The sequence below is a fragment of the Hyperolius riggenbachi genome, chromosome 4 (assembly GCF_040937935.1).
Source record: "Hyperolius riggenbachi isolate aHypRig1 chromosome 4, aHypRig1.pri, whole genome shotgun sequence".
NCBI lineage: Eukaryota > Metazoa > Chordata > Amphibia > Anura > Hyperoliidae > Hyperolius > Hyperolius riggenbachi.
The window spans coordinates 492,051,310-492,070,116 of NC_090649.1; the positions used below are offsets into that span (position 1 = coordinate 492,051,310).

General features: G+C 43.6%; 1 protein-coding gene across 5 annotated transcripts in view; it reads left to right on the top strand.

Annotated features, from left to right (window-relative positions):
* The window catches only part of TTC7A (tetratricopeptide repeat domain 7A), a 464,279-nt gene that overhangs the window by 178,166 nt on the left and 267,306 nt on the right, over nucleotides 1-18,807 (top strand). For all 5 annotated transcript variants that reach the window (XM_068233041.1, XM_068233042.1, XM_068233045.1 and 2 more), the window contains one exon: nucleotides 15,413-15,530. In XM_068233041.1, the coding sequence (XP_068089142.1) occupies nucleotides 15,413-15,530 (118 nt within the window). The remainder of the gene's footprint in view (nucleotides 1-15,412; nucleotides 15,531-18,807) is intronic.

Consider the following 18,807-nt stretch of genomic DNA (forward strand, 5'->3'; position numbering starts at 1 on the left):
GCATGTATCTGCAGACGGGATAGTTAGGGTTAGGCACCACCAGGGGGTTGGTTAGGGTTAGGCACCACCGGGGGGGGGGAGGTGGTTAGGGTTAGGCGCCAACAGGGAAGTGGTTAGTTTTAGGCACCCCCAAGGGAGGGTTTTGTGTGAGAGAAGGGTTGGGTTAAGCTGTATTGTTGAATTACATAACAATTATTATCGTTAACATCTTTTCGTTAATATTTACTGTTTGTTTGTACAACGGTATTTATCGTTAGCCAAGTTTGACAACGATGTTTATCGTTATCAGATTTCGTTATCCACTGGTGCCATTTCATTATCCAGCCTAGCCCTTTTTTCACGGCGCCCTTTTTTCATGCGCGCAAAAAGTTATATATTTATAATATAATAAATAGCCTTACAATCACGTACGCATTACATAGGTACATAGATATTTGGGTTGAAAGAAGACGCACGTCCATCGAGTTCAACCAGAAAACAAAGTACAACACCAGCCTGCTCCCTCACATATCCCTGCTGATCCAGAGGAAGGCGAAAAACCCTTACAAGACATGGTCCAATTAGTCCTTCCCGACTCCAGATGGCAATCAGATAAAATCCCTGGATCAACACCACTGGGCATTACCTAGTAAATATAGCCATGGATGTCAAATCTTACAATAACATTATTTTAAGATTTTAACGTTATTTAAGATAATCTTACAATCTGTTATTTTAAGATTACAAATGTTAATAACGGTAATATTAAAAGCGATATATTGGTAAGATAATAAATCTGAAAACTATAATTTACGCATTATAATTTTGAAAACAAAGTTAATACCAAAAGCGTTATATTTTAATACAATAAGCTGGAAAACGATATTTAAGCATTATACTTATGAAAACGAATTTTAAAACGATAAAATAAGTGAAAACGAAAATTTACTTATTACTCTTATGAAAGCAACATTTAAAAACGATAAAATAAGTTAAAGTCAAAACTAATTTGTAAACGATATTTGTCATAAACCTTATTCTGTAAACGAAAAGTTTTGTTATCACGATCCCTGTAAACGCTATTTGTCGGGCGCCCTAATTTCTTTTCTGGCGCCCAATAGCCGATATTTTTCATTGCAGCCTATGGTGCACCCTTTTTGTCCACTAGCCATGTGCGCCCTTTTTTTCCTGCTTCCATGTGCAGTACATGTGAGCTTAGACCTGTGACAGAGACCAGCAAGCTTGAGGGCCTGTTCACACCAGAAGCGCTTTTCTGAGCGTTTTGCGATTGATTCGCTTTTTTTTTAAATTGCTCCCATTCAATTTCATTAAAATTGCAGTAAAAATTGCAGAAAAATCTCTGCGATTTTCAAATACGCGATCGCGAAATCGCAGCAATTTTTCCACAATTTTAATGAAAGTGAATGGGAGCGATTTTGAAAAACGCTAATCAATCACAAAACGCTCAGAAAAGCGCTTCTAGTGTGAATGGGCCTTGAGTGAGCAGAAAAAGTTAGGCTGCAGATCATTTCTTGTTGGCCAGCAGAATATTTAGTCATACCTCCCAACATTTTGAGATAAGAAAGTGGGACACTTAGGCCACACATTGACGCAAATTTACCTGCGCGATCCGGCGCGATGCGACGTGGGGTAAATTATGGATAGCATGCTGCAGTTTTCCGCCGCACGCATCCGAGTCCCCATTGCCGCCGACGGTAAGCCGCATGACGCCGCATCCGGTTGTACAGAAGACAACCAGAAGTACCTGCGGAGGGATGCGAGTGGAAAGGGGCCCTAATTTGACCAATGACACTGAACTACTGTTATCAGAGACATTTGCATGATCTTGTTTTGTTGTGAGCTCCTTGTATATCCCGCCTTGTATGGTCCTTGTATGCTCACCCCATTTATCTATTGTGCAGCGCTGCGTAATATTTTGGCGCTTTATAAATACAATAACTAATTCTTGCTCAGTTTATTGTAAGCAAGTTTAGTTCAGGGTCATTTTAAGCTGCTGTATTGTTGTTTTCCCACCTGTCTTTCTGCACGGCTGCCCCCCCGACATACATTATGTATCGGAGGTACTCGCTGCCTTTGCGTCTTCCGCTTTTACGGCGTAATTGGGATGGAATTTCCTGAATGCGCAGAACCTGTCCGCGGTGTCAGCTGAACACAGATCTCTGCCTTTCTCTGGCCGAGGTGAGGCTGTGCAGGGAGTTCTGATGAGGGCTGCTTGCTTAAGGTGAATTAATGCTGGGATTTCATGCTCCAGTTCTAGCCGTTCCCATCGCCGCGGCGGTAATGTACATCTGGCACGCTCGTTCCTGGGTGCGCTATTGTTGCAGATTTCACACTGAGGCTCCTGAAAGGGCTGCGCACACACAGGAAGCAGGTGAAACGAGGACACTGGAATAAACGGCCCACCTAGACGCTGCACTCCGCAGGAACTGACAGCAGCAGAACGCAGTCTCTGGGTAGAGCAGATGTAAGCTGGGCTGCGGTGGAGCTGTGATGCCAGTATGGCCCCTGACTGGAGAAGCCAACATTAACCACTTCACCCCAAAGCGTTTTTACCCTAACGGACAAGAGCGATTTTCACCTTCCAGTGCTCATCCCTTTCATTTGCCAATAGCTTAGTCACTACTAATCACAATAAAATGATCTATATCTTGTTTTGTTCACCACCATTTGGGCTTTTTGGGGTTGATATTTGTTTTCAGTAATTACTTTATTTTCTATGTATTTTACAGGGAAAAACAAGGAAAAAATGAAAAAATACACAATTTCTCCAAATTTCATCCCCTATAGTTTTAATATAAACACTGCTACTGTAGATAAAACCCACACATTTTATCTGCCTATTTGTTCTGGTTATCACAAGATTTTAATTATGTCCCTAGTACAAAGTATGGTGACAATATAGTATTTGGAAATAAAGGTGTATTTTTTCTTTGGTGTTTTTTCCCCCCACTATTTTCACGTGCACGGGAGCGCGCACGTGCACACGTACAGCGGCAGCAGCACTGACTGACTTATAAAAACGTGCTGGAGCCATTAAGAGGCTCTAGCAGGACATTTTTAGAAATCAGCTTGTCATTAAGTGGTTAACCCTCTGGGCGATACAATTATATCGCCCAGGAGGGGGCACAGCACTATTTTTTTTTATTTTTTAAATCATGTAACGAGCCCTGGGCTCGCTACATGATAGCCGCAGCGCAGCGGCATCCCCCCACCCACTCCGATCGCCTTCGGCGATCAGCGTAAGCAGGAAATCCTGTTCAGAACGGGATTTCCTGCTGGGCTTTCCCGGTCGCCATGGCGACGGGGCGGGATGACGTCACCGACGTCATGGACGTCGTGACGTCAGAGGGAGTCCCGATCCACCCCTCAGCGCTGCCTGGCACTGATTGGCCAGGCTGCGCAAGGGGTCGGGGAGGGGGGGCTGCGTGGCACGGCGGGTAGCGGCGGATCGGCGGCGAGCGTAAGTTACACGCAGCTAGCAAAGTGCTAGCTGCGTGTAACAAAAAAAAAATATGCTAATCGGCCCACCAGGGCCTGAGAACTCCTCCTGTGCGACATACCCCGAGCTCAGCTCGGGATTATCGCCCAGGAGGTTAAAGAGGAACTGTTGTGAAAATCTTAAAATTTAAAACACATACAAATAAGAAGTACGTTCCTTCCAGAGTAAAATGAGCCATAAATTACTTCTCTCCTATGTTGCTGTCACTTACAGTAGGCAGTAGAAATCTGACATTACCGACAGGTTTTGGGCTAGCCTATCTCTCCACAGGGGATTCTCATCATGGCTTTTATTCTTTATAAAGACATTCCCTAAAAAAGATTTATACAAAGATGCTGGCCAGCCTCCCTGCTCAACGTACACTTTTTTGGCAGTTGGACGGAGCAACTGCCATTCACTAAGTGCTTTTTGAAAATAAAGAAAACCCTGTGAACCCCCCATGAGCTGATGGGCTAGTCCAAAACCTGTCGGTTCTGTCAGATTTGTAGTACTTACTGTAAGTGACAGCAACATAGGAGAAAAGTAATTTATGGCTCATTTTACTCTGGGAGAAACGCACTACTTCATTGTATATGTTTTCATATATTTAAAATTTTAAGATTTTCGAGACAGATGTCCTTTAAAAAGGCATACAGGACATTATCAGCGCAAATCCTCTATCGGATCCTATCTCTTATGTAGGTAGAAAAGAACTAAGTCTTGTAAAAGTAATACCTTTTAATGGCTAACTGATAAAGTTAAATGATGCAAGCTTTCTGGGATATAGTCCCCTTCTTCAGGCATATTTCCAGATGTAAGCAGTAGTAAAACACTGATGCAGGTAAATAGTAAACACGTAGATGGCAGTTGTGCTGGTTACTGTTTAGCAGTTAGATGTCAGGTGATCAGCAGGCTGGAGCCAGTGAGTTAGTGCAAGCACACATGAAGTCTAGCAGGTTTCTGACTTTTACTACTATCCTATCTCTGAACTTTAGGCATACTGCTTAAATATTTATTTCCTTTTAACCACCTGAGCGGTTTGGATGAGCTCAGCTCGTCCATTACCGCCGCGGTGGATTGCTCAGCCCCTGGTGGGTCTTTTTTTTTATAATAAAAAAAAAAAAACACACAGCTAGCACTTTGCTAGCTGCGTGTTTCGTTCGATCGCCGCCACCCGCTCGAAAGAGGCCCCCCCCCCCAGACCCTCAGCGCAGCCTGGCCAATCACCGCCAGGCTGCGCTATGGGGTGGATCGGGACTCCACCTGACGTCATGACGTCGATGACGTCATTCCGATCGTCGCCATGGCGATTAGGGAAGCCCTAACAGAGAATCCTGTTCAGAGCGGGATTTCCTGTTGGGTATGATCGCTGGCAGCGAGGTGTGCCATGGATGCCACAGGGAGGGGGGAATCATGTAGCTAGCGCTAGGCTAGCTACATGATATAAAAAAAAAAAAAATAGGTTAAAAAAAACCACCCGCGGCCGAGCGCCGCAAATAATCAAAACGCAAGGGTGATTAAGCAATACCAGTTACCTGGCAGCCCTGCTGATCCTCTGCCTCTAAGGGCCCAGCCTAATGCAACCCTATGGGGAAGGTTCCTACTTCCCATGTTGCGATACGCTGCGCCGGAAGCCCCTAATCTAATGCTAAAGCAGAGCTACGTTACTGTGCGTGACCTGCTGTGTCGGCCCAAAAGTCATGTTAGTCTATGGAGATGCATTTTTTTTTTAAAAGGCAGCGTCGTGGCAGCGTATTTTTACAATACGCCTCCGTGCACTTCTGCATACCCCGAAGCAGGAAGTGACCGCAAGCACGCATCACTTCCTGCCTGGCTGGTGGCCAGACACGGAACTCTGCGTGCTAACGCGGTGTTCCCTGAAGGGCTGTTTCTGGCGGTGCGGTGGGCGTGACACACCGCATCTCTGCCGCAAGTTTGTAGTGTGAAACCGGCCTAATACTTTCAGCCATAGCCCCTGAACAAGCATGCACCAGATCAAGTGTTTCTGACATTATTGTGAGATCTGACTAGATTAGCTGCATGCTTGTTTCAGGTGTGTGATTCAGAGACTACTGCAGCCAAACAGGCCAGCAGAACTGCCAGGCAACTGGTATTGTTTAAAAGGATATAAAGGATATACAGTGGTGTGAAAAACTATTTGCCCCCTTCCTGATTTCTTATTCTTTTGCATGTTTGTCACACTTAAATGTTTTTGCTCATCAAAAACCGTTAACTATTAGTCAAAGATAACATCATTGAACACAAAATGCAGTTTTAAATGATGGTTTTTATTATTTGGTGAGAAAAAAAAACTCAAAACCTACATGGCCCTGTGTGAAAAAGTGATTGCCCCCCTTGTTAAAAAATAACTTAACTGTGGTTTATCACACCTGAGTTCAATCTCTGTAGTCACCCCCAGGCCTGATTACTGCCACACCTGTTTCAATCAAGAAAACACTTAAATAGGAGCTATCTGACATAGAGAAGTAGACCAAAAGCACCTCAAAAGCTAGACATGCCAAGATCCAAAGAAATTCAGGAACAAATGAGAACAAAGTACTGTAATTGAGATCTATCAGTCTGGTAAAGGTTATAAAGCCATTTCTAAAGCTTTGGGACTCCAGCAAACCACAGTGAGAGCCATTAACCACAAATGGCAAAAACATGGAACAATGAAAACCTTCCCAGGAGTGTCCGGCCGACCAAAATTACCCCAAGAGCGCAGAGAAAACTCATCCGAGAGGCCACAAAAGACCCCAGGACAACATCTAAAGAACTGCAGGCCTCACTTGCCTCAATTAAGGTCAGTGTTCACGACTCCACCATAAGAAAAAGACTGGGCAAAAACGACCTGCATGGCAGATATCCAAGGCGCAAACCACTTTTAAGCAAAAAGAACATTAAGGCTCATCTCAATTTTGCTAAAAAACATCTCAATCATTGCCAAGACTTTTTGGAAAATACCTTGTGGACCGACGAGACAAAAGTTGAACTTTTTGGAAGGTGCGTGTCCCAATACATCTGGCGTAGAAATAACACAGCATTTCAGCAAAAGAACATCATACCAACAGTAAAATATGGTGGTGGTAGTGTGATGGTCTTGGGTTGTTTTGCTGCTTCAGGACCTGGAAGGCTTGCTGTGATAGATGGAACCATGAGTTCTACTGTCTACCAAAAAATCCTGAAGGAGAATGTCCGGCCATCTGTTTGTCAACTCAAGCTGAAGCGATCTTGGGTGCTGCAGCAGGACAATGACCCAAAACACACCAGCAAATCCACCTCTGAATGGCTGAAGAAAAACAAAATAAAGACTTTGGAGTGGCCTAGTCAAAGTCCTGACCTGAATCCTATTGAGATGTTGTGGCATGACCTTAAAAAGGCGGTTCATGCTAGAAAACCCTTAAATAAAGCTGAATTACAACAATTCTGCAAAGATGAGTGGGCCAAAATTCCTCCAGAGCGCTGTAAAAGACTCGTTGCAAGTTATCGCAAACGCTTGATTGCAGTTATTGCTGCTAAGGGTGGCCCAACCAGTTATTAGGTTCAGGGGGCAATTTCTTTTTCACACAGGGCCATGTAGGTGTTGAGTTTTTTTTCTCACTAAATAATAAAAACCATAATTTAAAACTACATTTTGTGTTCAATTATGTTATCTTTGACTAATAGTTAACAGTTTTTGATGAGCAGAAACATTTAAGTGTGACAAGCATGCAAAAGAATAAGAAATCAGGAAGGGGGCAAATAGTTTTTCACACCACTGTAAATACTTTAGCCTCCATATCACTCTCACTTCAGTTGTCTTTTAACACACAGGTAAAATTCAATTTATGCTGAGTGCTTTATTAGGAACACTGCATCAATGCTAAGGCCTCCATTTGCCCTTAATGGACAGATGAAGTGAGAGTGACATGGAGGCTGCCATATTTATTTTCTTTTAAATAATACAAGTTGCCCGGCAGCCCTGCTGATCTTTTTTGTCAGTAGGGTCTAAATCACACACCTGAAACAAGCATGCAGCTAAACTTGTCAGATTTTTATCAGAAACATCTGATTTTCATGCTTGTTCAGGGGCAATGTCTAAAGGTATTAGAGACAGAGGATCAGCAGGACAGCCAGGCAATGTGCATTGTTTAAAAGTAAATGCATATGGCATCCTCCATATCCCACTCACTTCAGTTGTATTTTGAAGGAAACCCGGGGCGAGAGGGTTATGGAGGCTGACATGTTTATTTCTTTATATATAATGCACGTTGCCTGGCTTTCCTGCTGATACTTTTAGCCATATACAGATCAGAGGATTCTAACTGAAGTGTGACTGGATGCTGCTGCATGCCTGTTTCAGGTGTGATTCAGACACTACCGCAGCCAGATAGACCAACAGGACTGCCAGGCAATGTGCATTGTTAAAAAGGAAATAAATATGGCAGCCTCCGTATACCTCTCACTTCAGTTGCCCTTGAAGACGCCATCCTTATTAATTCTCCTTACTTAATTGTAAATGAATAGCTATGTTCCAGTACAGTGCGGTGGAATATGCATAATTGTTATTTAATATAAAATAATAAGTACTAGCATGAAAGTGCTTGAATTATAAACAATGGGAAGCCATACAGCCAATACCGAGGGGAACCAGCAACATTATAATTCTATATGAGCGACCTAAGAGTAATAATGGCAACAGCCGCAGAGAAAGAATCTATACCTCACAATAAAGGCTTCCCTTCCGTTTACTCTCATCTCATAAATGATGTACAATTCAATCATGAGTAGCACAAATCATACTTTCATTAATTACGTTAACCAGACAGATTTATTGGCCTCAATTCTGGTAGCTATGTGAGGTAAATATTTTTTGTAGGTAAAATACCTCATTAAGTATTTTCCTCTTTTTTTAGCAATTCTGAAAGATTTTTCTCCATTTCCAAACATGAAGTAAAACTTGAGGTAAATGCATAGAGTGAGGTAAAACATGAGGTAAAACTTGAGGTAAATGCATAATAGCTATCATTCATAAAGCATTTCCGCATGCGGAAATGCTTAATACCGCTGACTTTACCGAACACTCAGCAAAATCCCCATTCATAAAGGCTCTTTCCGCATGAAAAGCTGACATTCCCGTGCAGAGCGATACATTTCCGCCTTGTGCGGAGTTTTTCTAGATTAATCTAGAAAAAGTAACAAACACGTCCATTCATAAAGATTAGAGCAAGCGGTATGCGGAAGGAAAATACCGCTTGCTGGACAGTAGCGATAGGCGGGCGGATTACATGTAAATGAATGGGACGGACCTCCCAAGCAGCATCAGACAGAGGAGCGCACGGAGGGAATCGGGCAGCTTTTATGTTTCCGCATGTCTTCCGCCACGCTACCGCCAGCTTCCTCCAGAAAACCTCCGCACTTCTATCGCAACAGGCAACTTCTTTATGAATGACCACCCAGAAGTCTTAAGTACCGCTTGCGGAGAAGAACGGTGTTTTCCCGCACTACCGACAGCTCCTTTATGAATTATAGCCAAAGTGAGGTAAAACATGAGGTATTTCAGCGGTAAGCATGCAGTAAATAATACCGTAGTAGTCTTTATTTGTCTTCCAAGAGTTAGGATAGTCTTTAGAAGATGTTTTTTTTTTTAGGGGGGGGAAGGTGTATTTGATTATGTAGCAACTTATGAAAAGTACATTTATAGGCATTCCATATAAAAAAAAAAATTCCAGTAAATATTTAGAGTTTTATTTCTACTATTCTTTTCTATTACACACCCTGAATAGGAACGACACTAAAAACTGCAAAATGCACACAAATTGACGTTACCTCCAGGTACAGGCAGGTCTTACACTGATCGGTAAATTATGTGCTAACATGCCCCCTAATTTCTATGAGAATAGCTATTTTCAGTAAAATTAATGCAAATTACCTCATAATTTACCTCATGAGGTAAAACGTTACTAAAACCTACCAGAATTGCTAAATGTCATTACCTCATGAGGTAATTTGTTTGATAACCCCACCAGAATTGAGGCCAAGGTGTGCAGTGAGGAGCGGAGACATTCCACAGTGTTCCTTTCATACATCCGGTCAGGGGCAGAGAATATTTTTTATTTATATAGCGCCAACATCTTCTGTAGCATTGTACATAGTAACAAATAGTCATAGTCATGACATCCAGTACACAAGTACAAATACATATATAGTTATAGTTAATGTGTATATTGACATATCACTAAAATTGGCACATGTTCATATGGCAAATTACAGCAAAATAAGAAACACTAGGAGGAGGTCCCTGCCCTTGCGAGCTTACAGTGCTTCTTGCTGAATATAAAACACACACACACACACGTACACACACACACACACACACACACACACACACACACACACACACACTGTACACACACACACACACAAGCACACACACACAAGCACACACACACACACACACACACACACAGACACACAGACACACACACACACACACACACACACACACACACACACACACACACACACACACACACACACACACACACACTGTACACACACACACACACACACACACACAGACACACACACAGACACACACACACACACACACACACACACACACACACACACACACACTGTACACACACACACACACAAGCACACACACACAAGCACACACACACACACACACACACACACACTGTACACACACACACACACACTGTACACACACACACACACACACACACACACACACACACACACACACACACACACACTGTACACACACACACACACTTTTCCCCTTTTCTTCTGAGTTACCTCCTAGGACAGCAGTTCCCAGCCTTTTTGAAGTCGTGACACATCACGCCAAACGCTCAGATCTCCTTGACACACCACATACGCATCACATATGTATAATAGAAAAATACAAATAACCACAAAATGGATGGAAAGAGAGCATTATCCTGAATACACTTAAAAATGAAGGCTAGAACCTTTCAGGAATATTAATAAATACAATCAGTGGGACAGTTAGGCGCCCCCCCCCCTCCCCCTTTGGAATGATAGTAGAGCACCGACAATTTTCACCACACGTTATGGCCGCAGTGCACCCCCCCCCCCCCCAAAAAAAAAAGAAAAAGAAAAGAAAAAAGAAACTCCCTCAGACTCAGTATAGGTAGGTAGCCAGGTATAGGTGTCCCCAGTATAGGATCTCATGTGTAGGTGCACTCAATATAGGTTGCCAAGCATAGGTGCCCCCAGTATAGTAAGTCAGGTGTAGGTCTCCCTCCATAGGTAGCCAGGTGTTAGTGTCTCCTGTATACTTAGCCAGGTGTCGGTTCCCTCAGTATAGGTAGCCAGGTTAGTTAGTTAGCCATCTCTAGCTGCCCCCTTGGAAGCCGGCTCTCTATGCGACCACTCGGGTCGCTCAGGTCAAAGGCCGGCTATGCTAGCGCCTCAGTATTATGCGCCAGTTTCTGTATTATGTGCCATGTTTGTTTCTTATGCTGCACAGCAGATGATGGCTCTATATAAGTCATTAAGAATAATAATGACTGAGGAGATGGGAAATACGAGAATGGGAAGAGAGGGAGGAATAGAAGGAATAGAAGATAAGTCTTCCGGGATCGACCATAAAACCTAACTTTTATTAAGCACATAAATTGCACATAGACATTTATAATAACCAGTAAACTCCCACGCTAACAGACACTACGGTGGGGTAAACCAAGAAACTAGTGTCCCAGCATGCATCATGTGTGAAGACCACCACAGAAGCTAATGCAAGATAGCCCTGCAAGGCCATATATATATATAAGTGGTCTCTGGTGAGCTGCTTCAAATACTTCAATAGGCTAAATAATGCAGGTGACCCTCGAAAAATTAGAATATCCTGCAAAAGTCCATTTATGTCAGTCATTCAACTTAAAAGGTGAAACTAATATGTGGAACAGGAACCCTTTGCAGGTGTTTTGGATGAATTAGCTGATTAGAGTCGGACACTTTGAGCCGAGAAGAATATTGAACATTTTCACAATATTCTAATGATCTGAGATTGTGGTTTGGGGTTTTTTCATAAGCTGTAAGCCTAAAGGTGCGTACACACATGCGACTATAGTCGTTTGAAACGATCGTTATTTCAAATGACCATCGTTTAAAGAAAAAGCCGATCATTAAGTCAAATGATGGACGAGCTACATCGTTAAAAACGAAAGATCTGTCCTGGCGGATTTTTTTAAACGACGATCGTTAGCAAAAGTAGTACATCGTTAAGAAACGGTCGTTCGTAGCAGGCAAGACATGCGCACTTCGTTTTATAGTCGCAGCACATTAAATTTTCCCCTCGCGATGTAGCGTTCGTTCTATGATTGTACCCAGTGACGCGTTGTATACTACATGATTATACCATAATTTTTATTTTAACAGGACAAAGTGTATTTTTGTATGTTTTGTCAACACTATATTATCTAGATGCTCTACTACATACCGACAGTATGAAATAGAAATTTTAGTTATGTCATATACGTAACATTAGTTTTACAGTGTAACGTACGTTTTGAACCGTTCGTTACGTGCGAGCGGAACTTGCTATGATGTAACTTCCAGGAACAGTATGTGATGTTGTTCCGGATCGTTCGTTAACAAACGATCAGATCGTTACACACCTTTAAAAGCTAGGTCGTTCTTTCGTCAATTAAAAGATCGTTTGTTGTTCACAATGAACGATCGTTGTCATATGTGTGTACGTAGCTTAAATCATCAACATTATAACAAAGAAAGGCTTGGAATATCTGGCTTTGTATGTCATAAGTCTATATCATATAGTAGTTTCACATTTTGTGTTGAATTATTGACATAAATGGACTTTTGCACCATATTCTAATTTTTCCGGTTTCACCTGTATGTAGTAACTTGAAAGGAAACACGCTTCAATTCACAAAACATTTTGGTAAATCAGAAAACAGCTGATTTTACTGAACATTTTTTTGAAAAGCCTTTTGACCACTGTTCAGGTCTGCATTCTGCAGGTCTCTGGAAGAGAGACCTTTTGTCAGTATTGCAACTTGCTGCTGAGGAATTTGCATACGTTTGTCATGCAGATTGCCTAGCCACATCCCTTGTGGGCTTGCTCTATAAATACTGTGTGATACCACAGTAAGTTGCTGGTCATAAGGATTCTTCCTGTGAAACACTCTGGAGAGTGTCAGCCTTGCTCATTGTTTGAATAGTAGCTTAGAGTAATTGCTGGGACTGTACTCGGCAGGTTTCCTAGTGCAGTTAGGTTTGCATATCTGTTTTGTTTGTCTGTTGCGATTGTCCTGTCCCTGCGGTGGTCGACAGGAGGTCGTTCTGATCTTTGTTCTTGGAGTTTAGCTGGAGCAGCGGTTGCTACCAGCTATCTCCTCTATCTGTCTTGCCTGGATCGCACTCGCCTAGCGCTAGTGCTGTGGATCCGTCTGATCTCCATCTCTCTGTCTCCCTGGATCGCACTGGCCTCTTTTCGCTAGTGCTGTGGATCCTATCTCTCGCTTATCCCTGTTTTTGTGTGTCTGTCTTGTCAGCTACGAACGCTTGCTGGAGGCTCGGTGAGGTAACCGTTAAGCAAGCGCTCGCGTCCTCTGTTTCATGTTTGTCTGTCAGTGGTTAGTTAGGCGTGCTTGTCTCTATTGTGCTTATCACGTGGAGACCGCGCATGAACGCGTGCACTGTTGCGAATGAGTGCGGTGTTCGCGTTCAGTTAGCGTTTGTTATTTTCCTTATCTCCTCATTGTATGATTTGCTGTGCCTTTGCTACTCTCGTGCTCCGCCTTGCTGTAGCCTTGTGTCACGTCTGGCGATCGCACCTCTCGCGATCACGTTCCTGCTTCTTATCTGCTGTGGTGTGTGCACAGTCGCGGGTTGGCGACTAGTTTTATGCACACACACACACAATCTGTCTCTGTGCTCATTCTCAATCGCCTCTCTTGCGATTGCGTTTCTTCCCTTCGTACAATTCCTGTCTGGCGTGTGTGGTAGGGCAGAGGAGCTGTTCCTCTGCACTCCACAGCTCCACCTGCCGACAGGAATTTCCCTCTACAGGTGCATTGCACCTTCTGCTGGGTTCCCGCAAATTATACGTTTGTGGAGGATTTCCGCAGTGTCAGCGCACATCCTGTGCGCTGATCACGGAGAGAATTCCACAATCGTTACACCAATTCACTAAAGCTGTCACCGCATGGAAAACTGAAATGACGCACTAGTGTGCTAAATTACCTCAATAAATGATGTGGATTCACTGAGATTAGAGCATGTTGTAGCACAAGTGAGATGTTCAGCATCTCAGCAACTAACAGCCATTCAGAGCAGAGAAAAGGGGAAGACTAATTATGCTATTCAGGAAAATAAGGAAGTTCGTAATAATAACAACAACAATATTTCACTATTTTCACAATGTTATTAGGTAGTTATTCAAAATAGTTAATGGGATACTAATGGTTTTGAGCTGATACAAATTTTATGTTCATTTTATGCAGCCTGGACTTGCCCCTTACTTGTCAGAATAATAAACAATGCTGCCTGTATCACATCGTTCATCCATTTACCTTGCGCTGCAGTAATCCAGCTAATACTGAATGAAATACCGAATTAGGTAAAAATCTTGATTTGATCGTGAATTGTGATGCAGCAACTTTTCGGTAAAAATGACTAAACTATTACCGCATGTGTGAATTGAAACAAAAAAAGCTTAAAGAGAATCTGTACTGTAAAATTCTTACAATAAAAAGCATACCATTCTATTCATTATGTTCTCCTGGGCCCCTTTGTGCTGTTTCTGCCTCTCCCTGCTGCAATCCTGGCTTGTAATTGCCATTTGTATCCAGTGCTTATGAACGAAAGACATAGCAAGTGATACGCTGAGAGTAGCTCAGTGTGTGAGTCATACAGAGTATGCATGGGGCCTGGAGAGGGTGTGTATAGCTTCTATCCAATCACAAGCAGCACAGCACAATCCAGCCTGACTGCCTCATCCCAACAGACCCGACTGAGAAGAGAAGATTAGATCATATAACAGAGATAATACAGCCACTGTGCAAATAGGAAAGGCTTCAGTAAGACAGAGCACATTAGACCAGCTATAGGAACATATAGGATAGAAGAAATAAGGCTCAACATTTTGTTACAGAGTCTCTTTAAACACTGCATGTGGTATTTTGTTGACCCTTTATGATTTACTGAATGTGTCTTAGTGGATTGAAGTCATGCTAGATGTTTTTACTTACTGTAAATCAACCTCTTGTCTACTTTCCCTGGTTCTCCAGCCCACTACCTTCTAGATTGTAAGCCCACAAGGCCAGGCTCCTCCCCTAGTGTCTCCACTCCACTACCTTCTAGATCGTAAACTCACAAGGACAGGAACCTCCCCCTTGTGTTTCCTGTTTCTGTGCAATTTATCAATTATCAAATGAACAGCTATCAGTATTGATGTTATTCAAACTACACACCAATTGTATACATTGGTACTTGTGTCACCGGTTGTCCTGATTGTACAGTACTGCTCATGTATCTATGCTCCCCATTGTTGTATGTTTTGCACATTGTACAGCGCTGTATAAATAATAATAATTTAGTAGTCACAGCGGGCGCCTAGATGACCACCTGATTGTCGAAAATTCACACAAGCATTAATTAGATGCCTGCCAATCGCGATGCCCAATTGACCTGATGTAAAGTACTCCTGGGGTACATGCATGCCATGTGTTGGGAACGTTGCTTTTAGGACATTCTGTAAATGAAGGAGTAAATAAATGTACAGTGGCTTCTAACCTATCTGCCCATTGTATATGAGTTCATCATCTTCTGGTGTATTGGTGCGTCCTGTGATCCAGTTCCTGCAGGACCCTATTGTGTTGTGTTTTTTATGCCTGCTGCCCCTCCAGTCTGGTGATAATTGTCACTGTCTTTCTGTAGTTGGATGAAGGGGAACGATTTGCCAGACAAGTGACAGAGATGGGAGAGGAGGCTGGGGAATCCCTCGCGAAAGGATATCTGGCCCTGGGACTGGTGTACAGCTTGCAGTCCACTGATGGTAAGATGTTTTCCTGCCTGATTCTCCGGCAATGTAAAGAGAACCAATCGGTGATAAGTATATGCTCTGATTCTCTGCTCCTTCCTGTTGAGTATTCTCATTGGTCTGCTCAGTTGGCCAATAGGAATGCCCGGTGGGAGATGTAAAGATACTTTTGCTGGAGGTCCCATACAGTTCAGTATAGCAGCGATGTACGGAAAGAAATGAGGTCTGGTATAAGTCATGTGTAATTTAGCCACCAGAGGTTCTCATTAGTGCACACACACGATCTCAGGGATGATTCTCATTGGGCCAAATCAGTGAATCAATAGGGAGCTACCGCAGGAGATAAAGATGTTTTTGCCGGGGTTACGTTCTGTACAATATTGAAGTGGTAAGCACTGAGCAGATAGATTTCTGGGGAGATCCTCAATATTTTAAGTAGCCCAACTTTAGTGGATTACAGTGATTGGGACATGTATTTTGGCGGGACAAACTGATTGTATTCATTTTATTTGGAAATTACATTGTTTCTTGACAAAATATGTTTTTTATTTTCTGTGTTTTGTACATTGAACTGTTTACGGGATTGTGTAAGATGTACTATACTGTTCTCATTTTAAACTTCCTGTAGGGGGTGGGGTGTTGTTGGATATCTGGAATCTCGCTTATCAATGCGGTTTCCATATTCCACAATAAGTCCCGCCATCCCTCGGGACTATCTTCACATGTATAGGGTAGTCCCCAGAGAACATGGACAAGCGTGTTTTGCAAGGAGGCAAGGGGAGAGGGGGACATTTCTGGCCCCTGTGTTGCAGAGAAACCCCCATGCCTAGGGCCAGTATTGTTTAGATAGCAGAGCCCCACAATGGCCTGTTAAGCTGTTATGGGAATTCTAGCAAGCTTGGCGTACAAGAGGAAAACAGGATAGGAGTGGAACGCTGATTTCAAAAAGATTGATAAAAATGTAAAAAATACAATTTAAAACATAAACAGAAATGTATGTAGAAATAGTAAAGGAGTAGGAGATGTTTAATGTGTAAAAATGATCTGCAAAGCAGTAGAGTTTGCCCACATTGGCCTCAATTCACTAAGCTTTATCAAACACTTAATCAAACGTTTGATAATTTATCTCATGGGTAAAATCGAATTTTGAATTCACTTAGGTGTTATATATTTATCACTGGCGTAACAATAGGGGAAGCAGCCCCTGCCCCCGCGGGGGGCACAGGGCTCCCCTGGGGCCCGCTCATGGCCGTTTCGGGGGGGGGGGGGCAGGAGGGGTCGCAGCATGAGGGGAGAGCTTTGCACATCAGCGGAGAGGGGGAACAGCTCCCCCCTCCCTCACCTCCGGCTCCACCCTCTGCGCTCCCCCTTCTGCATCTAACTACGTTGCAGCAGTGGTGGCGGCGGCAGTAGCTATAATTACCTCGAGTCACCACAGAGGTCTACGATCTGCAAGGGATTCACATTACTTCCTGTTAAAACAGGAAGTAGTGTGAAGCTCTTGCAGATCGGAGAAGCCCTTGCAGATGGGAGACCTCCGGTGGTGAATGGAGGTAATTATAGCTGCTGCCGCCGCCTCTGCTGACACTTATATAGATAGATGCAGGAGGGGAGCACAGAGGGGAGAGCCCGAGGTGAGGGGGGGGGACTGTCCCCCCTCCCCGCCGATGTGCAATGCTCTCCCCTCATGCTACGACCCCTCCTGCCCCCCCCAAAATGGCCATTAGCGGGCCCCAGGGTGGGGTGAGGGAGCCCGCACAAATTCTTGCAAGGGGGCCCGAGGAGTTCTAGTTACGCCCCTGATATTTATCGAATGTTTTATCGCTAAAACGATCAATAAATAGATAACACCTTAGTGAATTCCAAATTAGATTTTACCCATGAGGTAAATTATTAAACGTTTGATAAAGTGTTTGATAAAGCTTAGTGAATTGAGACCAATGTGCCTAAAAAACAGACTCTTAACGCTCAGGACTAACATGTTAACACATTGGGCGTGTTACAGTCACGGGACCATCGCCAGCGTTATTTGCTAATGTACGTCAACCTTTAGTAAAATACTCTTCAAAGCAAACAGAGGACACAAATAAAGGCAGGCAAAATAGATCACTGGGGGGTACAGGTATTCTGACTCTGCTGGCTGGTCACTGGGAGGGGGACAGGTATTCTTACTTTGCTTGTTGAATGCTTATCGGAAGTGTGTGCCTCAGACTTAACAGAAGATTAGCCTGACCATCTGACAAAAACATGGCAGCTTCCATATTCCTGTCACTATAGTAGCTGCACTTCCATTCCAGTGTTAAGTGGTGTCGGCCTTCTTATAAGCACAGGAATGTATCAGCGCTGACCTCACTGTGTGGGTTTTGGCTACTGTCATCAAATGGAAAAGTCCACATTTTCCATATAAATGATGAACTTTTTCCCAGGCAAGTATTGTTACAGTGAGTTTGTGTGACATTAGCTCTGTGATAGTTGAAGTGTGGCTGTGCTGGGCTGTAATTGATCTACAGAGGCCCGGCAGGGGGAGGAGACAAGCACGGACGCATGATGCACTATTTCCTCTCCGAGCCCAGAGGAGACCAGAGATCATCAGCTTATGCCACAGTGTGTCCCTTATTTCAGATTGTATGTGTCCCAGTCCTCAGTTCTTCCACCTCCCTTCCCGTAATCCTTAAACAAGGTGAGAAATAGTCCTCATCTCCTCCTTGGTAGGGCCAAATTTCTAAAAAGACCACAAGGCCCAGGTCTTGGGCGCTGCTACACAAGGGGGCGATAGTGGCGTAGCTAAGGAGCTGTGGGCCCCGATGCAAGTTTTACATGGGGCCCCCCAAGCACTCTATACATAACAACTGATACGGCACACCAAAACCTGCCAATGGCAACTACAGTGTCAGAGGTGCAAGAAGGGGATGGGGAGCAGCTTGTTACTGATTACCCCCAAGCACTCTATACATAGCAATCCCTGCCAATGGCAACTACAGTGTCAGAGGTGCAAGAAGGGGATGGGGAGCAGTTTGTTACTGATTACTGCTATCCTTAGCACCTATAGAAGTGATTATTATGAGCACATGACCAATAGAGAGCTAATACTGTAGTTGAGGGAGGGCCCCTATGGCCCAAGGGCCCCGATGCGGTCGCTACCGCTGCACCCCCTATTGCTACGCCCCTGGGGGGCGGCTAGACATGGAAAAGGTGTTAAATATGGAAGAGAAGGCTGCAAATGGAAAAGGGAGGCTACAAATAGGCAGCATCATATAGAAGAGGAGAGCTGCTGCTCAAGGGAGCTATGTGT